The 26,106-nt window shown below is 39.5% G+C and overlaps 1 protein-coding gene across 2 annotated transcripts in view; it reads left to right on the forward strand.

Moving 5' to 3' along the window:
• Positions 1-23,050, forward strand: part of LOC143028524 (integrin beta-PS-like) — a 49,854-nt gene extending 26,804 nt beyond the window's left edge. For both annotated transcript variants that reach the window (XM_076190744.1, XM_076190743.1), the window contains exons 10-19: positions 8,973-9,137; positions 11,899-12,018; positions 12,143-12,270; positions 14,313-14,418; positions 14,737-14,899; positions 15,825-15,931; positions 17,403-17,532; positions 17,889-18,041; positions 18,174-18,313; positions 19,711-23,050. In XM_076190744.1, the coding sequence (XP_076046859.1) occupies positions 8,973-9,137; positions 11,899-12,018; positions 12,143-12,270; positions 14,313-14,418; positions 14,737-14,899; positions 15,825-15,931; positions 17,403-17,532; positions 17,889-18,041; positions 18,174-18,313; positions 19,711-19,773 (1,275 nt within the window). In that variant the 3' untranslated portion in view covers positions 19,774-23,050. The remainder of the gene's footprint in view (positions 1-8,972; positions 9,138-11,898; positions 12,019-12,142; positions 12,271-14,312; positions 14,419-14,736; positions 14,900-15,824; positions 15,932-17,402; positions 17,533-17,888; positions 18,042-18,173; positions 18,314-19,710) is intronic.
• Positions 23,051-26,106: the final 3,056 nt, after the last annotated feature.

The raw sequence follows: 26,106 nt of genomic DNA on the forward strand, positions 1-26,106 counted from the left end.
TGAGAAAACGACAGAAATTGGAGCTACGGACAAACGGCAACACTGGCCACGAGTGAAATAGGTGATGTACGGTAAACAAAGGGTCAGGGTCGCATTGAATATAAACACTATAAAACATGGAAGAGTTGGGAAAGAGAATATTTTATGATTTTATTATAATTTATGTATGATTTTCTAGCAGCAATAGTTCAGTTTACAGCAGGGAGTCTGTAGGAACCTTTGATTATATATATATATATATATATATATATATATATATATATATATATATATATATATATATATTAATATTATGCATACAAAAGGCTTGAAAAGCTTTCCACTGTATACTGTGCAAACACCACTGAAATTCCATGTCATTTTCACATTGAAATCGCCAATTGTTGCGACTTTGGTGACAGGATATTGCTGTCCTTCATTATATCGAGTGGATAGGTCAAACCCCTGATTTTAGCGAAATATTTAGGTAAAGAAGAGTGCAACCTTTACGCAAGTATATACGGTAAACAATTTGTTAAGATCCTGCAGAATCTATGCGTCTTCTGACCTAATTAGGCATCCTACTTTAGTGTTGTCTGCAAACTTACTTACATTGCTATTAACCTCTTCTATATAAAGACACCTACGTAGGCGTCATGAGGTGCAAGTAGGTATAGGAGGATGCTGACGTCATCTTGATTATATTTATTTTGCAGTTGTACCTAAGTGACCCCTGAATTCTGTGAACTGGTTTGATTACGTTTTCTGTGTTTATCATTAGAGTGAAAGAGAACGAATAATACAGCAGTGACTTTATATTTTATAATGCAAGTAGTGTGATACATCATACATTATGCATTTGATGTTGCAGACAAGAATTTGACTCATGTTGAAGAGGTTAATCCCATTGTCCAATTCCTACTTATATATAAGATGATTCATACTTATATCCCATTTAAGGACAGAGGTCCCCCAAATCAGGCTCGCCCAAAATGGCTTGACAAAGAAAATGAAAAAAGTATTGCTAAAAAGAGACAGGCTTATAAGAAATACAAATGTTTGGGTGCATTTAATGACTATCAAAATTATATATTGATATAGAGAGATTAAAAAAAAAACAATAAAAAACAAAAACGACAATACGAAATGAATGTCGCTGATAAATCCAAAGAGAATCACAAAGAATTCTATAGTTATATTAGAGATAAAAAGGTTGTTAGGAATCACTTTGGCCCGCTATTTTCCGCTGACGGTCAATTTGAATATTCAAATGAAGAAATTGTGATATTTTAAACAATTATCCTAGCTCAGTATTCATAAATGAAACACCTCAAAGTGAACTCCAAACAATCTGTGAAAAGTCTAGGGTAAACTTACTACAATAGATGTAACAAAAGAAAAAATAAAAGGTGTATAGAGAAACTCAAAGTTGATAAAATACCATGGCCTGATGGTTGGCATCCAAGAATCTTAAAGGAAATAAGAAATAATATTGTTGTTCCATTAGAAATTATTTTCAAGAAATCCATCATATCCAGAGATGTCCTGAGAGAATGGAAGCTGGCTAATGTTATTCCCATATTCAAAAAAGTGACAAAAATCCAAATAGCTACAGGTCTATAAGTTTGACTTCAATCGTAGGAAAAATTATGAAACCAGTATGGTTTCAGACGGAAACGTTCTTGCGTGACTAGCCTACTCAAATTCTACGACACAGTTATCTCAAATTATGACAAAAGAAACAATATAGATTTGATATATCTAGACTTTGCAAAAGCTTTTGATTCTGTCCCCCACGAAAGACTACTTACTAAAGTAGCTTCTCACGGAATAAGTGGTAACCTATTAAGTTGGACTAGTAATTGGTTGAATGATCAAAAACAGAGTTTTTTCAAATAGAAAAACTTTTGGATGGAAAAATGTTATGAGTGGAGTTCCTCAGGGTTCTGTTCTTGGGGCACTTCTATTCATAGTATATATAAATTATGTAAACCATGGACTAAAATCTAATTTCAAAATTTGCTGATGATACAAAAATGTGTGGAATGGCAAATGATCACTTAAACCAATTAGATATACAAGAAGATTTAGATCAGTTACAGCAATGGTCTGAAAAGTGGCTAATGAAATTTAACACAAGTAAATGCAAGGTAACGCACAATGGTAAAGATAACAGTAAGTACGATTACAAGTTATTTGGAAATTCGTTAACAAAAGTGGATAGTGAAAAGGATCTTGGTGTAATTATCAGTAACGATCTCAAATCATCTTAGCAGTGTATTTCAGCCTCTGAGAAAGCAAATAAGATTCTAGGACTGATTGTGCAATCTTTTGACTTCAAAAGTCCATCACTCATTAACTAGCTATATAAATCGTTATTTCGTCCACATTTGGAATATGCTGTTTCCGCATGGTCAACGAATCTCATTAAAGACATTGACAGATTGGAAAAAGTACAATGGTTAGCCACAAAACTGATTCCAAATATCAAAAATAAATCATACGAAAATCGACTAAAACATATGAATCTGTTTTCCCTAAAAAAGCGTAGGCCTAGAGGTGACTTGATACAGGTCTTTAAGATTCTCAAGGGAATTGATAACAACAAAAGTGACAAAAATTTCACACTGAATGAGAATCAGACAAGAAACAATGGTCTCAAACTGTCAGGGAATAGATTTAATTTGGAACTGGGTAGAACCAACTTTGCCAACCATGTAGTTAATGAATGTAGAGGCAGTGCAATGTAGTTCAGTTCAAAGCTTTAAGAATCATTTAGATTAGCACCTAAGCAAGATGCTGTAATGAGTGTCATATATTTTATATTATTTGTTTATTTGTTTTGTTATCATTTGTCTGTTTGTTTATTATTATTTGTTTGATTCTCATTTATTATTAGTTATATGTGAATTTATTTTTTACTATTTACCTGTTTAACTATACCTATGCATTTATTTTATTTATTATTATTTACTTTATTATAGTTTTTTTATTAATTTATTTATCTATTTATCTTTTTTTTCACATCCAACCTTGATATGGACCAAAAGGTCTCCTGTCGGCATGCTCCGTCTTTGTAATCCTTTGTAATAAGGGACCCAAAACCAAGCCATGGGGAACTCCACTAAAAACACTCCCCCATCGGGATTTTACACCATCGCTGTTTTCTGTCACTCATCCAAGCTCTAATCTATTCAAACACTTTTCCACATATGCCATGGGCATTAACTTTATTTACTAGTCCCTGGTGGGGCACCTTGTCAAACACTTTACTAAAGTCAAGGTAAAACACTGTAATTATCACTGTTATCTGACACCTTAATGACATTAGCATAAAAAGGTAGAAGATTAGTTATACATGACTTATTCTTAGTGAACCCATGCTGAGAGTCATGAATCAAATTATGTCTCTCAATGTGATCTCTGATTCTATTAACTATTATTGATTCAACTATTTTACCTATAGCTGATGTCAAACTGATTGGCCTACAGTTGCATACAAATGATTTATCTCCCTTTTTGAAAACAGGAACATTTGCCTGCCCCTAAGCAATAAGCACAAAACCAATGTCTACCAACTTATCAAATATCTCCATTAGCTGGTCACAGATTTCAAATTTACACTTTTTAAGAACCCTCAACATTTTTTGTCAGGACCCCGAGATTTTTTAGCCTTAAATATTTCAATTTGTTTGACTGCTTCTATCTTACTAATGCTGATGTTTGTCGACTTCCTACATCCCCACAGAAAATTGGGTCAAAGTCAGGTACCATATCTAACCTTTTCTTTTGTAAACACCGTGAGAAAATATTTATCAAATGCCTTGCTCATTTTATCTTCCAAATCTATCATGATGTCTTCATTGTTTTTAATTGGGCCAATCCTTTCATTACTTTTTGTTCTGTAAAGATGAATGAAGCACTTTGGGTTGGATCTCGCTTGTCTTCCAACCTTAATTTTGTAGTTACTTTTTGCTGTGTGCATGTTCTTTTTAACCAGTCTAGCCAATCGTTATATTTAGATCTAAGGTGTGTTTCCCTATTTTTTATTCTGGCATAAAGCCCTCTTTTTATTCCAATTTCAATTTTCAGCCTATCCGTCATCCATTTGGGAATATTAGTATTGGACTTTATTGTTTTGAAGGGAATAAATTTATTTTGTGCATTCAAGATCAAAGCTATTAAGTTGCTGTACATTTCATCCAGATCGCTGAACATGCTGTTGACCACACACTTGTGAGTGACCACACACTTGTGAGTGGCACACATATTGCCCTCTATGACCCAATATCTGACTGTGCTAATGACGTACCAGATGACCGTGTATCTTACCCTGTCATAGTCCTCTAGGTTGGTCTCATAAGTGACCAGTTGTCCTAGATATTTTCTCATCTTATCAAAATTGGCTCTCCTGAAGTCAGGTACAAGAATATCATTTGTGCTATTTAATTCTTCCCATGTAATATTAAATCTTATTTCTTGATTACCAGAGCCTAGACTTTTTTTTTTTTTAAAGGACACTTTTACATATTTTCTTAGATTCTTATTTTTAGTTAATAATAAGTCCAGAGTATTCTCTCCCCTTATAGAATTAGTAATCATTTGTACCACATCTAAAAAAAAATTGCACTTCCTGATCTAATAAAATTTCCCAGTCAATGTTTCTGTACTGAAAATCCCCCATGATCACAAAGTTTTTGTATTGGGATGCCCTGTCAATTTCTTGAATCAGGGGATCATTCTGCTCAATGCTGAAGTTAGGTCTATATACATACATATACCAATGGCTATTTCCCCCATTCCATCCCAACATACTCCACTCCCATTCATCCCCCTCCTTCCCTCTTATCTTGACTCCTCCTGGATGACAGGTCATCCCTGCATCTTCCCCACTGCCCTGGGTCAGAAACAGTGTAGAAGACACAGCACATCTACAGCAAGGCCACTTCATTTAATTGACAACCCCCCTCTCCATCCCCTCATGCAGAAAAAGAGAAGACTGGGAGAAATCCCTTCAGGCTGCATCAAAATATCATTCACACATACTCCCTCACCCCATCCCCGTCCACTCCCTTCCATGCATCACAGCATCATCCATACACAACCATTCTCCATTCACCCCTATCTTCTGTCTTTTCCCTTCCTTCCTCAACAGACATTCCCCTCTTTCCCAATGTCCCTTTTACCCCATCCATCCATCTCATCCTTGGTTGCCCCCTCATGTTCACTTCTTCTACCTCTGCCTTCCACACCTCTTTTACTATTTTTTTTTTTCACCCATTCTTTCCATGTGTTCAAATCATCCCAATACTCTTTCATCAACCCTATCTCCCAACTCCCCTTCCACCCCCATTCTTCTCCTCACCTCATTTCTCAGTCTATCCAGCCTAGTAACCCCTATCATACTTCTCAGACACCTTATCTCAAACACATTGAAACTCTTCCTCTCTTCCTCTTTTATGTTCCATGTTTCTGCCCTATACAGCGCTGTTGGTACAATCACTCCTTCATACAATCTCCTCATAGCATCTATTTCCAAATGTCTATTTCTCATTACATTTTTCAATCCCCCAAGGCTTGCTTCTCTCAATCTACATTCAACATCCACCTCCACTCCCTTTCCCACCACATTCACCCCCAAGTATCTAAAACTATCTACTTCCTCCAATCTCTCACCCTTAATACTCACTTCCAGTCTGCTGCCACTTTCTCCCCTTGTGCATCTCATCACCTTACTTTTACCCACATTTATCTTCAACTTCCTTCTTTTGCACACCTTCCCAAACTCTGTCACCAACTTCCTCAATCCCTCCTCTGATCCTGCTACAAGCGCAGTGTCATCAGCAAACAACAACTGGCTCATCTCCCACCCTTCTCCATCTTCTTTAACCATCTCCAATCCCTGATTCACCACTCTTGCATTTACCTCTTGCACTACCCCATCCAAGCACAAATTGGACAGCCAAGGCAACACAACACACCCCTGACGAAGTCCCACCCCTACCCCAAACCACTCCCTCCCTCCACTTCTGACTCCAACACAAGCTCCACTACTCTCGTAAAAACCCTTGACTGCTCTCAAAAGCTCTCCTTCTATCCCATATATCTGCAATACCTCCCACAGTGCCCCCCATCCACCCTGTCACAAGCCTTTTCCAAATCCACAAAAGCCCAAAAAACATCCCCACCTTTTCCCAAATCTTTCTCACATATCTGTTGTACCACAAAAATCTGATCCACACAACCCCCACCTGTCCCAAACCCACACTGTTCCTCACCAATTACTCCCTCTGTTTCTCTCCCAATCCTTTCAATCAAGACCCTCCCATAAGCCCCCCCCAAACCACACTCAACAAACCAATCCCTCCAAAGCCACCACACTCACACCCATTCCTCCCCCCCCCCCCCACACACACACACAAAATTGAACCATACAGCTCCAGTCCTCCGGCACTCTGCCCTCTCCCTAACAAACATCAAACAACCCCACCAGGCAACCCATCATCACTGCACCTCCCTTTTTTAGACATTCTGCATAACACCCATCCAACCCAGGTGCCTCACCTGCTCTCATAATCTTAACAACTACCCTCACCTCATCCTTCCTTCTCCATTTTCCTCACTCATCAGTCATTTTCTTAGCATTTCCCACTCTAACTACCTTTCCCTTCGTATCCTCCTTCACATTTAGCAACTCCCAAAAATACTATGCCCATCTTCCTCTTACTACCTTCTCTTCCATTATCACCTCTCCATCTGCACTTTTTACCTTTTCTTCTCTACTTGATTTGCCTCCTCTTCCTCTCCTAGTTTCTTTCCAAAACATTTTTTTATTATTTTCAAACATTTTTGTCATACTCTTACCCCATTTCACATCTGCTCTCCCCTTTGCCTCCTTTATCGTATGCTTTACTTCTCTTTTCTTTGTACCTCTCATATGATTCTTTTGTCCTATTTTGTAACCAACATGTGAAAGCTCGCTTCTTCTCTTCTACGAACTTCTTTGTTTCATCATCCCACCACTCACTATCCTTCCTTCTATTTCCTCCCATCCTCCTTGTTCCACACTCCATCTTTGCACACCTTGTGACTCCCTCCTTGAACCATCTCCATTCCTCCTCCACTCCTATTTCTACTTTATCCTTCACTCTCTCCCACTCCTCTCTCAGCTTCTTCTTGTACTCCTTCTCCTTTTCTTTCTCATTTAAGCAATTCCTTTTAATCACCTTCCTACTTCTGTTCTTTTCCTCTTTCTCCATCTATCCTCCAATCTCAATTTACTTTCCACCAAAAATTATCTGATATTCCACCACTCTCTCCCCTTAGAATATGTACATCCTTAACTCTCTCTACTATACTCCTGGTTACCTCTGTATAGTCCATTAATGCTCTATCTACTACCCTCTCCTATGTGTACTTATGCTTGACTTTCTTCCTGAACACTATATTTGCTATGATCAACTCTCTTTCTAGACACATCTCCACCATCAACTCTCCACTATGATTTTTTCCTAGAACTCCACACTTACCAACACCAACCACTCTGTCTATTGGTTCATTTCCTAGCTTAGTATTAAGGTCTCCCAATACCACTACATTGACATTTCTCCCTAAATCCTCTATGCACTCATTTAAGTGTATCCAAAATGCCTCCTTTTCCTGTACAATCTTCTCACAACCAGGCCCATATGCACTTATAAAAACCCATATTTCCCTTCCCAGTTTCACCTTCATCCAGCCTTAAAGAAACCTTCCACTCCACTTAAAAGTATAGCCACCCCTTCTCTCCCTCGTCCTCTCTTCACTCCTGAGATCCTACCAACTACATTCCCAAACTCACACTCGCCCCTTCCTTTCAGCTTAGTTTCACTCCAAGCCAACATATCTATCTTTCTTCTCACAAACATTCTGCCTATTTCTTCCCTTTTACTCTTGTCTGTACCACATCCACACACATTAAAAGACCCAAACCATAGCTACAACTACAAAATAAATATAATCAAGATACCAACATCGGCATCGTCATATACCCACTTGCTCCTCATGATGCCTGCATAGGCGTCATCATATCAAAGGGATTAAACATTTGTTTGCCTCAATCAGATCTTCTACTTTTGGGTTATTCACTTTACAGCTAAGCTTTAAAACATCATATGATAAATCAGGTCTTGAATTACCACATAACCACCCTAGTTGGCCTACCAGACTCCTAAAACTCTTTTTCTTCTTCATTACATAGCATGTTCTTATTTGGTCCTTTCATAGCACTTACATTTATGGATTTTAGAGATTTACAATATTCATTTTGATGAATTGTGACACCATGTTCATTTTGTACACTATCTAGTACCGTATATTTGAAAGTAGCACTGCTCTGCTCACTGATTTTAAACTGCCTCCTAATTTTGCTAATGATCATTTCTTCAAACTCTATTGTCCCTCCCTAGAGGAAGTCATCTATTTGCATCAAGAAGATGCCATATAATTCCTCTTCATAATACCAATAAAATGCTGCAGGGTCAGTTTTTACTTGAATAGAGCCCATCTTCAACAAGAAAGTCTTTACTGTTAAATAAAAAATTCCTAGCTGCATTATAAGGCCATATACACATTTTTCTAATTTCCATAGTACATTTTTACAACTTACTTCAACAGGGGGAGCAAGATATACCTAATGCTCAAACCATTCACTCTGTAAAAATGCAGCCTTAATATCAAATTAATTTACTGCCCACTTTTTGGAAGACAATATAGCAGCAAAAGATCTCAACATTTCCTTGCTAACCGTGGGAGAATCTAATTGTGTTTCTTCACTTTTGTCATAGCCTTGGCTACCTCCCTGGTAATGGGGAAAAAAGTCCTTGGTATATAGATAAATATTGATAGTGGGTGCAAAAAAGAGTATATATAAACAATTGTATATTAATATACATTCACATGCAATGGTCATAGTGTCATCCTGTACTGAGTTGAATTTATCCAACCTTCTTCAGAAGATCACTTCAACCATCAAGCTATCAACCCTGGCCCATTCCTCGGAATCCATTGCCTCAGTTCGAATGTTTTCATCATGCTTGGACGGCGGTCCTCCCAAGCAGATCAGCATGTGTGATGGACTGAGAGAAGGTGATGAAGTTGAGTTCCTTGTTGAGATAACGGTGAGTTGATGAACAGATTAATCAATTGACAGTGGCAGTTAGCTGGAGGTAAGTCTTAAAGAAGTTTGAATGTGTTTGAGATGAGGTGTCTGAGAAGTATGATGGGGATTACTAGGCTAGATAGAGTGAGAAATGAGGAGGTAAGGAGGAGAACAGGGGTGGTAAGGGAGTTGGGAGATAGGGTTGATGAAAGAGTATTAGGATGGTTTGGACACATGGAAAGAATGAGTGAAGAAAGACTAGTAAAAGAGGTATGGAAGGCAGATGTGGAGGGAGTGAACATGAGGGGGCAACCTAGGATGAGATGGATGGATGGGGTGAAGGTGGCTTTGGGGAAGAGGGGAATGTCTGTTGAGGAAGGACAGGAGAGGACAAAAGACGGGGGTGAATGGAGAATGGTTGTATATGGATGATGCTGTGATGCATGAGGTGGAATGGGTGGGGGGATAGTGGGTGAGGTAGTATGTGTTAGAAAAATTTGATGCCGCCCTAAGGGATTTCTCCCCATCTTCTACTTTTCTGCATGGGAGGACAGAGAGGGGGGTCGCCGATTAAATGAAGTGGCCTTGCTGTGGATGTGCTGTGCCTTGCGACACAGCCTCTGACCCAGGGCAGTGGACAAGATGCAGGGATGACCCATCATCCGGAAGGTGCTAAGATAAGTGGGAGGGTGGAGGGGAGTGGAATATATTTAGGGATGGAATGGGTGTGAAAGGTTTTATGCCTTTTTCTTTTTGGCTACCTCCCTTGTAAGGGGGAAAAACCCTTGGTATATGTATGTATGTAAGTCTTAAAGGAGTGAAGTTAGAGAAATTGGATGGTTTTAGATATTTAGGATCACATGTAGCTGGGAATTGAGGAATAGAAGTGGAAGTACACTCCAGAGTGAGGGAAGTAAGTAGATATCTTGGGGGAATAAAAAGTGTCATGAGAAATAGGTACCTGTGGATGAATGCAAAGAGAAGACTGTATGAAGGGGTGATTGTGCCTGTGAATCTGTATGGAGCACAGATTTGGAATTTAAGGAAGGTAGAAAGAAAATTAAGGGAGACTGGAGGAAGTGGATAGCTTTAGATACTTGGGTTTGACTGTGGCAGGAAAGGGAGGAGTGGAGGTGGAAGTAGAATGTAGATTGAGAGAAGCAAGTAAATGCCTTGGGAGATTGAAAAGTGTAATGAGAAATAAATATTTGGGAATGGATGCTAAGAGGAGATTGTATGAAGGAGTGATTGTGCTGACAGCACTGTATGGGACAGAAACATGGAACATAAGAGAGGAGGAGTTTGAATGTGTTTGAGATGAAATGCCTGAGAAGTATGGTAGGGATTACTAGGCTGGATAGAGTCAGAAATGAGGAGGAGAGTGGAGGTGGAAAGGGAGTTGGGAGAGAGGGTTGATGAAAGAGTACTGAGATGGTCTGGACACATGGAAAGAATGAGTGAAGAAAGTTTAGTAAAACAGGTGTGGAAGGTAGAGGTGAAGGAGTGAACATGAAGGAGCAACCAAGGATGAGATGGATGGATGGAGTAAAAGGGGTATTGGGAAAGAGGGAATTATCTGTTGAGGAAGGAAGGGAGAAGACAGAAAATAGGGGTGAGTGGAGAATGGTTGTGTATGGATGATGTTGAGATGCATGGAAAAGAGTGCGTGGGGGATGGGGGGAGGGAGTATGTTTGAATAATATTTTAGATTCAACCTGAAGGGATTTCTCCCCTTCTCTTTTTCTGTATGAGGGGGCAGAGAGGGGGAGTTGCCAATTAAATGAAGTGGCTTTGCTGTGGATGTGCTGTGTCTTGCTACACTGCCTCTGACCCAGGGCAGTGGGTGAAATGCAGGGATGACCCATGATCCAGGAGGAGCCAAGATAAGAGGAAGGGAGGGAGGGGTGGTGAGTGGAAGTGGAGTATGTGGGGATGTAATGGGTGGGAGTGGCTTTTATGCCTTTGTTTTTTGGCTTCCTCCCTTGTAAGGGGAAAAAAACCCATTGGTGTATGTATGTATTTATGTAGAAAAAAATTTAAATGTTTTTTAAATGGATAGAGTAAGAAATGAGGTGGTGAAGAAAAGAGTGGGGCTGGAAAAGAACCTGGCAGATACAGTTGATGGGAGAATATTGGGCACAAAGAAAGGATGAATGAGGAAATACTAGCAAAGTGTGAAAGGCAGAGGTGGATGGAGTAAATTTAAGGGGAAGACCAAGAATAAGATGGATGGATGGGGTGAAGGGAGCTTTGAGTGAAAGGCAAATGTCTGTTGAGCAAAGAATGAAGAAGGAAAGAAATAGCTGTGAGTGGAGAATGGTTGTGAATGGAATATAAATTGATGTAACTTGGAGTGTTTTTCCTTTGTCATCTCTATTTTTGCACGAGGGGACAAAGAAGGAGGGTTGCCATATTAGTGAAGCGTCTGGTCCTAGTGTGGATGTGCTATGTCTTGCTGCACTGCCTCTGACCTTAGCAGTGGGCAGGGAACAGGGGATGACCCATTATCCACAATATACTAAGATGGAAGGGAAATGGGTGATGGATGGGTGCAAACCTTGGCTGGCTACCTCCCATAAAGAGGAGAAGAAGTTTATTGGGATATAGATAGAGATATATATGTATATATATGGATGGATAGATAGATTGTACATCCCCATGAGACCAAAATAAAATCATTTGACTTGAGGACAGCTGTTATTTTAGGTTTCTACATCTCCAAGTTCATGCAATGTCAGTCCCAATCACAGAATGTTTACTGACCACAACCTACCACACAGGCTGACCAATGCCTGGAGGAGGACAAGGAGAGCTTCTTTGAGATCACAACTGGCCTGGATAGGGTTCGGATAGACCTGAATATCGAATGCGACTGTGAGTGCGAGAAGGAAGGAGGCAAGGTGAGGCATTACAGGTGTACAACAGGAGATACTCATCTTTTATTGCATACATTTCTAAGAATATAAGTCAGCTTATATGATAAAGGAACTAATGATATTATTCATGGGACTCCTTCTCTTGCAGGAACGGATAGATAATTCAGACATGTGCAGTGATGCAGGCACACTCCAGTGTGGCGTGTGTGCCTGTAACCCAGGTTCATATGGCAAGAACTGTCAATGCAACTCTGAGAACACCCACGCTACTCAGGAGTAAGTTTGGTGAAAATGTAACTAAGAAGACAGCTTAGGTGGATGCACCTGCATACATTCGTAAAACCTATCCTATCTTTCCAAAACTTCCACACTTCTTTGTTTTGACTGGAGCTCTTTTATGAATCCAACTCAAAATAAAAGAAAAGAAAATTACAGCACCATCCTACATCCGTGTCTCAAAAAGCTATCTCCTTACTCTTTATCCTGTACACTCTCACTTGGGTATTACCACTCTTGCATTCAGTGTACAATGACCAACAACATCCTTCCCTCCCCTGCAATACTTTGTATGTTTCTATCCTTCTTTTTTGCTTTACTGGCAGCCCTGTACTGATTTTACTCAAATGTTAAATGAATTTATTCTGGCTAATTCCTAATTATGGGATCCGGGCCAGATAGCAACTGTCAAAACAGCGACAGTCATAATAGCGGCTTCATATGGGCGACGTAATCAGGTGAGCGACTTTCAAAACAGCGACTGTCATAATGGCGACCGCATTATAACAGCGACTGTAACAATAGCGACTTTACTATCAACCGGTCAGAATGGTCGCAGACTTATGTTTCAATTGTTTGTGTTTTCGTGTTTGTATTTACGAGTTCAGTTGTGTTTACTTTGTGAGATAGGTTCAGAATGAAATATGCTCAAAAGGTCGCAGACTTATGTTTCTATCGCTCATGTTTATTTGTTCGTGTTTACATGTTTATGTTCACTTTGTGAGATAAGTTCACTGAAGTGAATTTACTGGTCGGTTGCTCGGTTGTCGGTCATAGTAATGTTTGGATTGTTAAGACTTGAATACAAATGGCAAAAGCCGACAAGAATGTGAAGAACAACACCATGTGAGGTCAAAGCCTATATTGGTAGTACAACGTTTCACTCGTTAGAGCTTTATCAAGAACACTGACATTGGTTCTCACAGAATGCCCCACTACTTGAATATTACTTAATTAAAATAATGGAAGGTTGGCAACAACAAAAGGAACCAACAAGAAGACTAATCGTACCAACCAGCAACGTCACCTCCCTCCTCACCCAGACACTTGAGCTGAGTAATATTCAAGTAGTGGGACATTCTAGCAGGACCATCAAGGATCTGACAAAACAGCAGGACAAAAAGGATGCAAGTTGGGGCAAATCCAATCCTTCCTCCCTCCGTGGGTTGGTGTTCTTCCCCCACCCCTTACCTACCCCACCCCTCCCTTGCTCGAGACCTTCCCCCGTGGTCTCTCCAGCTGACTATATGACTTTCTGTTGTTTGGCTTGACTAGCCCTTTTCTTTTTAAATAATGTGACTTTTATAGCTAGTCCAAATAAAATGTTGTTTTCGATTCCCTTTAGGTTTCAATTTTTTATTACTGAGCAGTTTCATGCAGTAGATGCGATGATGTCGCTGTTATGACAATCGCTCTTATAATACAATTGCTATTATGTGGTCGCTGCTGTTTTAAAAGAGTCGCAGTTGTGAAGTCGCTCTATTGACAGTCGCTGTTATTACAGTCGCTATTCAGAACCCGAGCCCCTAATTATTTTCTTTTGGCTGATGTCAGGTGGTTTTATTTACCTGCAGCAATGTTATAATGAAGAAGTTATGACCTATCTCGTATAGTCATGTCCTTTTTATTTTATGTTTTGACTAAATCCAGACAATTTCCTTCAGTTGAAGGGACATCTCTGTGATGAAGGATTAACGAGTTTTTCAGGCTTTCCTCAGTGCAAATGCCACATAGCACCTCAAAAATGTCATATTTTTTTTCAACAGTGGTATGAGTACTTTGCAGGAGACACTGCCACAGTTTTGAGTAAATATGCAAGTCTTGAAACTACATTAACATCATCCCTATTCCTATCCCCATCTTTCGTATTTCATGGCATGACATCTTAATAGGTCTTGGAAATGAGTGAACAGCATTTCCACAGCTGAGGAGTATATTAGGGTTTGGGTCTTGTTCTCAATGTTCCTGGACACACATTTATTATTTCTATGATAAACTTCTCACCTGTAAATATTACTTGTTCAATTTTTCTATTTGCACAGACATGAGAATCTATGTAGAAAAGGAAACGATACACAGCTGTGCTCTGGCAGGGGTGTTTGTCAGTGTGGCCAGTGTAGTTGCAGGCAACCCTCAACAATGTATGAGGTCAGTAGCATTACAAAAATCCAAATCCTTGGCCAAATCCAGAAACTACAATTAGCTTGCGATGAGTAAAAGACATCCATTTTGTGAGTCAAAATTAGATCTGTAAAATTTCCATGGTGACTATTTAAGCAACATTATGGACCATTAATCTTTGTGAGGGGCTAAAAATCTTATCAAAATATTATTATGATGTAAATAAACACAGTCTCTGTCCTAGCACACAAACCACTTACAAATGCTGGCAACTGTGCGCAAGGGAAATGTGACCATTGTATAAAGATTCTTCTTTTCATCATGATCCCTGGCTGGGTCTCACAGGACATCTGGGGTACTCACTGTGAGTGCAACCGCAGGAAGTGTCGCAACCAAGGGAAGTTGTGCTCAAACAATGGCGAGTGTGAGTGCAACTCTTGCAGGTGCAATCAAGGCTGGCAAGGGCAATTCTGTAATTGCCCCGCAGATGACATCTGCATTGCAGATGGTGAGTGACAACAGGCGCATCTTACTGTCCAACAGGGGGGGGGTCATGGGTCTGGGGAAACAGATTGATTGTTTAGAATTGGGTTAAATATACAGAAAAGAATAGAAGCAAAGTGCAAGGTGAGGGAGACAAAGGAGAACAGGTGTAAAGTGAAAGGTGTTTGCCAGAGAATTTTGAAAAGCTTAAAATGATGTATTGGAAGAAAGTGAAGCTTGAGAGGGCAAGTCGGGTAAAGAGGAAAAGGTAAAAGGTATAGACTGACATTTTTTATAGATGTGGGATGAGTGGTGGGTGTCTCCTTTGACTCAGCCACCCACTTAGAAGGGGGAAAGGCCCTTTTGCTATACAGAACATGCATGTAGAAAATAATTTACAATTCAAACTTTACTGTAAAAAAGAATGGAGATATGTGATCACATATGATTTGTACTAGCCAAGGGGTCATCATATGGAGTCATGCAAGATGTTTATTTTTCTTGTCTTCATACATTTCACTTCTTTTTTCCACCTTGGCAAATCTTTCACATTTGGATGATTACAAGAGTTTTGTTGAGCCGGAATAAAGCATCTGCAAAATCCTTTGTAGTAAACGTTTTTTTTAATTTTTATATTAGCCTTACATTCACAGTAGCCCAGGTTTAATCAAACCATTGAGCTCAATCAATCTGTTGCCCCATATCTATCATGCAGGAGACCCAAGGCTCCCCAGTAACTGGCAAGAGCCACCAGATTAGTCCATGAGTCACTCAAGGAAGATACTATGTTATCTCAGAGAACATACTAGATGAAAGAGGTTTTCAACCTAGGAAGAGACAGATTAATATCTTGATGTGTACAAAACATCATACTTTAGTGCTCAACTGCATAGGCACAAACTTGTAACTCATTTGTGTCACCTTTTTTATGCCTACCTATTTTACATCAGGTGGCAGCGAGGTCTGTTCAGGACATGGTACCTGTTCCTGTGGCCGGTGTCAGTGTTTGGAAGTGGACAATGTCCCATACACTGGAAAGTTCTGTGAAGAATGTCCTGTAAGTATAAACATATCTGAAAGGCTACCAGTAACTCTAAGGCATTTGTTCTTTACCAACTTCAGTGCCCTTAGTACCCCTTAATATCTCAGAAAATTTTCTCGTAGCCCTATCCAATACAAATGCAATGCAAACATATGAAAAGGATTAGCGATACAAATTTTGCTTTGCTTTCTAATAGTAAATATACAGTACCCTGCACTGGCTATTATGTCTGGTATCCCTAGGTTTAAGGTTTCGTACCCCTTTTGGGGTACAGGTACCTCAGGTTAAGAACTACTGCCCTAAGGTCACAGTGATTTTAGGCACCATTAACTGGAGGACAGATGGATGCAAAGAGGAAAGAATGAGTGAAGAAAGATTAGTAAAATAGGTGTGGAAGGCAGAGGTGGATGGAGTGAACTTGAGAATAAGATGGATGGATGGGGTGAAAGGGGTGTTGAGCAAGAGTGGAATGTCTGTTGAGCAAGGAAAGGAGAAGGCAGGGTAAAGGAGTGAATGGAGAATGGTTGTGTACAGATGGCACTGTGATGCAAGGAAGGGAGGGGTGGGGGATGAGGCAAGGGTTTAGTGCGTGGTTGTGTATGATACTTTGATGCAGCCCGAAGGGATTTCTCCCCAGGAGAGGTAAGGAGATTGGTAGCCAATTAAGTGAAGTAACCTTGCTGTGGATGTGCTCTGTCTTGCTGTACTGCTTCTGACCCAGGAGAGTGGGCAGGATACAGGGATGACCCACCATCCATGAGGAGCTAAGATGAGAGGGAGGAAAGTGTAGTGGATGAGAGTGAAATGAGTGGGAGTGGATATGTGCCTTTTGACTTGGCTACCTCCCTGGTAATGGGGGAGAAGTCCTTGGTATATAGATAGAAACTGGTGGACAAGAAGGGTATACAGCAGTTTAAAGTAAGATCAATGACAAGAAGACCATGCTGTACCCTGATTGATACAGTTAATGGTACTATTAATGTAGTAAAATTATGTTTACAAACTTAAAGGTTTTATTAGAGTGGCAGCCTTCTTGGCTCCACAAACAAGTGATAATGATCAATCATATGATCAAAGCAAACACAGAACCTTTGCAGGACAGAATCAGATTCTACAAAGGCATTAAGAAACCACAAAATGTAAACAAGGGAACAAATTATATTATCTAATGAAAACTAATATATCACAATTCACTGGTATCCTTATCCATACTGTTAATAGGACCAGTCATGTTAACAATACAATTAACACAACCTGTACCATTGATAATACCACTGCTGCTTACTGTACAGTTAAGTGTACAATGAATGTGTCTGGTACCCTTAACTGTAACACACATTTCAACACTACTGTAATGCTATAAATCATGGCAGTACTAACTACTCGGACCCCCCCTTATTTTCATCTCTACTTTTTTCAAAGGCCTCACTGTTCACTTCTACTCTCTTTTTCCAATTTGCCAATATACTAATGGCACAACCTCCAGACATGTCCAAAGACCAAATGTGCAGAGTACCAGGACTGTGTCCTATGTCTTCTTTATGATATTGGGAAACTTGATGAAGCTGAATGTAGAAAGTGCACCATCCGCCCCATTCCCACCGAATCTTTACAAGGTCAGTATGTCTCCGTGCCTAACTTTACAGGAAGGGAATACTTGCAGATCCTCTCTCATAATTTCAAGTCACATACTTTGCTCTAAGTTCATTACAGTTTCTGTAATTCCCCCCCTCCCAGGATGTTATAAGTCACACATCTGTATGGATTTTTTTTTTTTTTTTTTTTTTTTTTTTTGCCATGCAGAATTCTCTATTAGCTCAAGGTTTGCCCCTCAGTTGAACAAATGTATGTAGGGTTTGTCACTACAGAATCTATACAGGGTCATTGTAATGAAGCTATAAATTTATCATCCTATTAAAGGAATTATGTACCTGAATGAATAAACCATCAATTGTTACCACTTCTCACACAGAGGAGATTGACAGAGGTGCTAGTCTGTGCACATATGTCCATGAAGACTCCTACTGCGAGTACCAGTATACCTACTTTTACAATGCTGCCACAGAGTCATACGAGATATTTGCCAAGAGTGAACCAAACTGTCCAGAGGTTGTCTTCTTGGCCGGTGAGTACTTCATCTAAGAAATTACTATGAATCTTTCTTCTTCCCTGTCACTCTGTATCTTGTCTTTCCCTACACCATTCATTTTATATGCATTTCCCACCACCTCTGGACTGATGATTTTCTTCTCTTCAGGCATAGTATTCGGTGTGATTGGTGCTATTGTAGCCATTGGCCTCTTGACACTCATCATCTGGAAGATCCTTACAACAATTCATGACAAAAGGGAGTTTGCAAAATTTGAAGAAGAAAGGAACAAAGCCAAATGGAGTACAGTAAGTAAACATAATATACAAATCAGAAAAACACTACTGGTTCCAGTTGGAGACAAGAACACTGTTTTTCATAGCTGCAACAAATTGTTCCCTTGAATTTCTCCAATTGTAAACCCAAAGCCTTATAACAGATGATAATGGTCCTCAGATCCTATATGTGGAACTTTCTAGGTCACCAGCTGAAATTAGTCAGCTCTCCAAGTATGAAAAGGTGCAAGAAATAAATCTGAAGTTGAGAAGAGATTATAGGTTAGTTCCTGAGACATTGTGTCAGTCCCTCAGGGTTGCACCTCCCAAGGATGTTGATGGGTTTTGAGAATGGGCAGCTCCACTGTCCTTCTTGTGGGACCAGCACAAGCAGGTACCCATCATTGGTCCATCCCTGCTAAATAATAGATTATTACTTACATACCAAAGCTGAGAAGGGAGACATAAATGGGTAATAACTGTGTATGAAGGAGATTTATGTTTTGACTTGGCCACAGCCCATGTAAAGCCAGGTCCACATTTGTTGCATTTCCACGTATCGTATCATCTTTGCATACCACCAAGTGATATAATACAGTGCAAGAGGGTATTGTACCCACTTGTTGTGTATCTGCCTGCTGTATATGGATATGCAACAAGTGAGTACAATACCCTGTTGCACCATATCATACCACTAGGTGGTACGCAAAGATGATACAATACATGGAAATGCAACAAGTGTGGACCCAGCTTTAGGTTTGGATGGTAGTGTTTCATGTACATGTATCAAATCTATTGAAACCCCATCTCCACTTGGAATTGCAGCTCTGAGGGGCTGACAGTCTGAAGACTAGAACCACAATTTGTACAAATTTTCAATTGCATTCATTCCATCTTTTCACACAGGAGACAGTCAGCAACTGCTCCACTCATCCTATTGATATAAGATGGTGACAAACTGTCTTACACTAATAAGACACGGGCAACAGTTCAGTGTTTCTTTTCAGAGATATATATAGGAAGGATCAAGGACCAATATCAGCTGCTGTAGGGCTCCAGGTTTCCAGCCTTTGAAACTATATGCAACAAATATTTTGATTTGATGAGTTGCAACAAGCACTCCACAAGAGACCTCCAAGTTCTTTACTTCACCTGACTCCTAAGACATCAGCCCAACTAAGCAGTCACTCCTAAAAACTACACTGGCACACCTTTGTTTAGGTCATCATCTTGCATGATAACAGTAACAACAAAGTTCACTCAACAACACTTTAACTGCCCTAGATACAACAGCCACATAAAGACACAGAGCATTTCATTCTACATTGCTTTAACCTCACCTTATCTAATGGGCCCAACTGATGACTGTGGTTGATAACCTGGAATAATGAATTCTTATACAGATCTATCCATTATCTTTTTTTTTCCAGGCAGGTAATCCTCTGTACCAGCCTGCAACCAACACCTTTGAGAACCCTGTTTTTGGTTCATAGGGATGCCAAAAGATTGTCTCTACAACACCCCTGCATGACTTCCATTCTTTCTCATGATGCAACCTTCCAGTTTAAGAGTAAGAATTGCAAGAGACACCTAACGCCAATGCCACACTGTCCCATGCCACTGTTGTGGCTTGTTGACTACAGCAGTCTCCCTTATGAGTAAATAGACTCAAAAGGTTATGATAGTATTTTAACTAGGGAGAGGTAGTGGTCATTACATAAAGTTCTGGCTATTGCCAGGTGATATCATTAAGCTAATTGAACTTTCCCACAAGGCCAGACTTTTTCTGTTCATTGGGTTACAGGCCTGCCAACATTGGAAATCCTGAAATCAAATTCAAATAAAAGCCGGTGAAATTCCTTTTTTTTTTTTTTTTTTTTTTTTTTTTTTTTTTTTTTTTTTTTTTTTTTTTTTTTTTTTTTTTTTTTTTTCCCACCAAATTCTGACTAGCACTGATATAATGATCAAAGTAAAAAAATCACTCTGGGCCTACTGTTTGTACAAAACATGCAAAACTTGGTACATATAGTAGCTTCTGTGCTCAACAGCCTGGCCAGTGAGAAGGTATGAATAAAACAAAACTGAAAAAGTTAACAAGGAAATAAGGGGGGTTTTATTTCCTCCGACTTGACAGCTTGGCCTCCTAAAAGCTTTGTATAAATGTGTTGGGGGCCATGGTACCTGTAACCCAGTGAAACAAAAACAGTCTGGCCTAATCTGACCACATCTGGTGCTGCAGCATAGTGTGGCACCAACATAATTCCTTCACTACTAAAGGAATGCCACATAACTAAATGAAACTATCTAGTAAGAGTTAACCCTGGACTTTGGAGATTTGAAGGATCATGTATGCTAAACCTTTAATTCTTCATCATATCAACTTTTAGTTACATACCCTGCAATGGGGTAATTGTTTATATATATATACAAAATTACCAGTGGGTTAATGAAAAAAGTGAGGAATGATTTTGAAGCTCTATTTATGCTACCTTTTGAAGGCACTGCCATATTTATAAACAAATTACACAAGATAATACAATCCAAAGAAGATGGAGTCCTATTTGGCTTTGGGGTAAATGGACACCCTCTTCATTTTTCACCTTAAATAAACCAAGTATCAAAAGAACAAGTGTACCATTGATAACATAAGTAGGACTTTTGATGATAAATGTTGCTGGTGTAAGTATAGAAATATGTTCACTTGCAAAAGTAACATTAATTTGTACACTTCATACCTCACATTTATAGTTCATGGCCAAATCCCCAGTCACCCTTGATGAAACACATCCTGTTTTTCACAAAGGTTTTGGAAGTTGTTTAACAATTGCATCACTGTCCTTACTAAAGAAGTCACAATTTTGTGGTTCCTTAAAGCCAGTCACACTTACATGACTTAAATGGTTTTGTTTAAGGAGAAACAACATAAGTTACAATTTTTTTTATTTTTTTTATCTCCAAATGTCAAATCACCTTTACATTACACACTGAGAAACTGAATGGTAAACTAAGAGAAATGATTATTAAACACATTGTTGAATTCTCTTTTGGGAAGTCTAGAATACTGTAAGTGAAGTAGTCTTTCAGCTTTTCAAATTCACAATATTTGATAATCTTGAATGTGTGACCAAGACTTAAAGGAAGCAGAGAGGAGAGCATGAGTTCTTTCCATCATTACGTACCTACAAAATGACATGGTGCCTTCTTTCCTAAATATCTTGTAATCACATAGGATTCCCTCCCAAGTTATCCAGTTGAAGGTTGTGCTGTACTTTTTGGCTTTCCTGGCATCTGTAAGGGTAGTATAAAGTTCATCTTCTGAGCTTCAGACACAGTCAGGGGGGCATCTGGCTTGATGGGTAGCTTTCACTTTGGGTTTCACTTTCTATAGGACTGGAAGCCAGACAGACCTGCAGTAATGTCTTCCAAGGAGTTGCCTTTTCCTGAAGAAACTTGAATTGATTTCCCACATTGGTCAGCTTCTCAGAGTTCTTCTAGGAGTTCCATAAGCATTGTGCTGACCAGGTGTGCACCAGGTGTTGGCTTTGATATCTTACCATTAACCTCTGGTCTGTCAAGTGGATACATGCCTGTAGATGCAGTATGGTCACTGCTAATATTTTGGCAGTTCTATGGGGCAGCATATTCATGAATGCCCACATCTAGTCATCTCCAAGCACATTGTCCTTGATATCCTGTGATATGTCAACTCACTACAATGCTAGCTCACTGCACTAACCAAACTCAACCCTAATCAAACCACACCAGACCCAACCCTAACCTAACATAATCCTAACATTACCCAGTCCTGACCAAACCCACCCCTAACCTAACCAAACCCATCCCTATCCAAACAAAACCCAAACCTAACTTGCTGATTTTTTTTCCAAAGTCAAAGGCATAAACCCACTCCCACCCATTTCATTCCCACCCATTCCACTCTCATTCACCACCCCCTCCTTCCCTTTTTCTTGGCTCCTAGATGACAGATAATCTCTGCATCTCACCCACAGCCTTGGATCAGAAGCAAGGCAATCTGAATTATGTTATGATAAAAATGTGCAGTGATTTTGAGAGTTGCAGTGAGTTAACTTGAAGTTCATGGAGTTGACTTGTCCCCTACTGTACTAGCTTTCTCCAGAAAATTTTTTCACAATATATTTCAGATCTTTCTCAATGTGCTGAGTAATTCTGAGCTGGTAACAGAGCTCTGTCACCCAGTTATACTTGTTTTCCACTCACCACTGAGATAATCCCAGAGGGTCATGTTCAGAATATGTAGTAGCTTTGTCATACACATGGTTCTCCTTCATGGGCCCATCTGATAGCCTCTTGCAAGTTGTCATCTGTGTAAGTCCTCTACAGCTTGGACCCACCAAGAGGCTGGAAATGCCACACCATCTATGGAGAAAAAAAAAGAGGGAGAAATAGCAATAAGGCATAGAACTTGTAGCATGTAGAATATCTATCATTGGCAAACTATCAAAAAGAATACCAGACACATTTAAAGATTAAAAAAAAAATCAAAGGATGCTTGATTACCCCATGTCATGGACAAGGATTTGTATTTGAATTCATGTATCAAACCTGGCTGTGATTTGATCAGTTCCTTCAACCCACCAAACATCACTGAAACACAGATGAGCAGACTAGCATCTGAAAAAAAGAAGTCCAAGTCAGTAATACTGTATACAGTTTGGTAGGGGTACCCAATTACCCCCCAGGAAATGCCCATTTATCCCACTTTGTATTAAAAATGCTGGTTTCAGAAAAGAGTTTCATTTTCCTAACCTATATGTAACCCATGGAACATAAGAGAGGAAGAGTTTAAATGTGTTTGAGATGAAGTGTCTGAGAAACAAGGTTAGATAGAGTGAGAAATGAGGAGGAGAGTGGGGGTGAAACAGAAGATAGAAGATAAGGTTGATGAAAAAGTATTAGGATGGTTTGGTCACATGGGATGAATGAGTGAAGAAAGATTAGTAAAATAAGTGTGGAAGGGAAAGGTAGATGGAGTGAACATGAGTGGGCAGCCAAGGATGAGATGGATGGATGGGGTGAAAGAGGCACTGAGCAAGAGGATGAAAGGGAGAAGACAGGCGAGTCGATAATGACTGTGTATGGATGATACTGAGATGCATGGAAGGGAGTAGTTGTGTGAATAATACTTTGATGCAGCCCAGAGGGATTTCTCCCCATCTTCAATGTTTCTACATGAGGGGATGTAGAAGGGGGTTGCTGATCAAATAAAGTAGCTTTGCTGTGTCTTGCTGCATTGCTTCTGACCTAAGGCAATGGGCAAGATGCAGGGATGACCCATCATCCAGGAGGAGCTGAGATGAGAGGGAGTGAGGTGTGGTGAATGGGAGTGGAATTATGCCTTTTGATTTTGGCTACCTCCCTAGTATATGACCCACATCACTGTGCACAAATGACTAAATTTCTAAATACAAACAAAAGCACCTTTCCTCTCCAAGATTATGAAACAAACACTTTAAGGTAGACCAGTGAACTCCCTATTCCACCAAACCCTTCCAAACATCAGCCCCATACTTTTATGACAATCCAGCACAGACAATACCAACATAAAAAAGGCCTGGCCACAGAAACAAACTACCTCACCTTAACCATACCCAGATTACACTTTTTCCTTGAATGATTTATGAGGATGCTAGATGTTGTAGGAAAATAGGGAAAATATTTTGGAGTTAGGTTTAGAAGTGAGAAAACAAAGTGATGATAGTTAACAGATCAGTGGAGGAGAGTGATGTTACATGGAGACTGAATGAGCACAGATGTATGTGGAAAAACGGAGAATGAAAAAAATCAGTATGAGGAGCCAATAGGTAGGTAGTGCAGCAAGGTTGAGAACTAGAATGATTTGTTACAAGAGATATGGAAAAGTGTGGCACCTCCAAGTGTAATGTATGTTATGGCATGGAATGAGAGTGAAATAGATAAACTGAAAGTAGGACAGCATAGAGTAGCAAGAATTGCTTTCAATGCACCAAAATATACAGCAACTTGGGCACTTAAAGAAAATAGGTTGGAACACCTTCAGGGAGAGGCTTTAGACTAAAAATAATTACTTGGCAAACCATTGTAAGAGTACTCCATACTTATCACTACTAGAACCACCTTGTTCAGGTTATTAGGTCAGCGCTAAAGCAAGTAAGCTTCAAATAGAAGACCTTGAGATATCCAAGGGTGCTGTAATGTTCTTTTCTGAAGGACTCCAGCTTTATGGAGTTAGGCAGGAGATGCACAGTGATTTAGGTCTTATATATGCTTGGAAGTTGAGATAGTTCATAGCAATCTCAACCAGAAGATGACTTTAGTAGATGGTGACTGAATATTGGGAGGGGTCTAGCATAAGGATGGGAAAGTAGTTATGGAACAACGAGAACTTGGGAAAAGATTGATTTATTTAGGTTAATGTTCTCTACTATACAGAATATCTATGAATATCAATAATTGGGGAGGATTCATAAAAAAAGTGGCCACTGGAATCAATAAAGTGGACAGTACTGCTAAAGATGTGAGGTTTAAAACTACCATTTTTAGATTAAAGTCAATTCAATTGGCAGTAATGAGAAATAAAACATTTGGAAATGGATGCTAATAGGAGTTTGAGATAAAATGCCTGAGAAGTATGGTAGGAGTTACTTGGCTGGATAGAGTGAGAAATGAGGTTAAGAGGAAAGGAAGTTGAGAGATAGGGTTGATGAAAGAGTATTGGAATGGTTTGGACACACGGAAGGAATGAGTGAAGAGAGATTAGTAAAAGTGGTGTGTGTCACTAACTAAACTCTGTATTTGAGTTGTATAAAATCTCAGCCAAAATCAGTACAGGTCCTACAACCCAGATTCTAGTACAACTATTTGTACAACTGATTTAATTTACATAACTTACAATGAAGTTAGGTGTGAACAGGGTGCAAGCATGGGAGTCTGAGAGAGCCCAAAATGCCCATGCACCTTAACTTATAACACACCCACATGACACTGGTGCCATGTATGCCAATATAACCTATTCTATCACTATTTGCCCAGCACCACACAATCTACCTGTTTCTATATTTTTGTGTGAAGAAGGCTCACAATTTATCAACCACTAGATATCTAACACAAGAAAAGATACAGATAACAAAAACAATGACTACTTTGTATCATCATGTTGTTTACATGCCCTCTGACCTTTGAGGGCAAGAGGCTCCAATTTTGTAGTCCTCCGCCATTGGTTTGCAAGTCTCCTGTAACTGGACATATATCATAAGTTACCCATGTCTGCAATCATACATCTTACTATGACTCGTACATTATTCTAATCCATATATACATAGTCTATTGTATGTACACATGCATAGAGGCAGCAACCCTCCCTGTGTGGTACACACACACACACAATCACATATATCATAAGGTACCCATGTCTACAATCATACATCTTACTAACTACATTTAAGGTAACCCAACATTTTATTCAATTTACTTGGTAATGAAATATATGTCCACATATATTTCCCATTCATGGCTCCTGAGGCATGATATAAACTCTAATCCCTAATCCCTAAAAGGCCCTAAGTGGCAATAGCTCCCTTTTATACACAACTATCTTTTCCTTTTTTACCTCAGACATCTCTTTTTCCTCCCACAAACACCAATCCTGGGTGAGCAGGTGGTCTTTTCTAAGTAGTCCATAGTCCATACCCCTGAAGATTACTCCAGTACAGGAATCAAAACGTTGGGCATAATAAACCCTTCGAATTGAGTCTGGTGTTTACCCACTTTCCCAATGTGGATTCTGGACTCCAGATCTTCACATGTGT

The sequence above is a fragment of the Oratosquilla oratoria genome, chromosome 9, assembly GCF_046742065.1.
Source record: "Oratosquilla oratoria isolate Oo_2021 chromosome 9, ASM4674206v1, whole genome shotgun sequence".
Taxonomy (NCBI): domain Eukaryota; kingdom Metazoa; phylum Arthropoda; class Malacostraca; order Stomatopoda; family Squillidae; genus Oratosquilla; species Oratosquilla oratoria.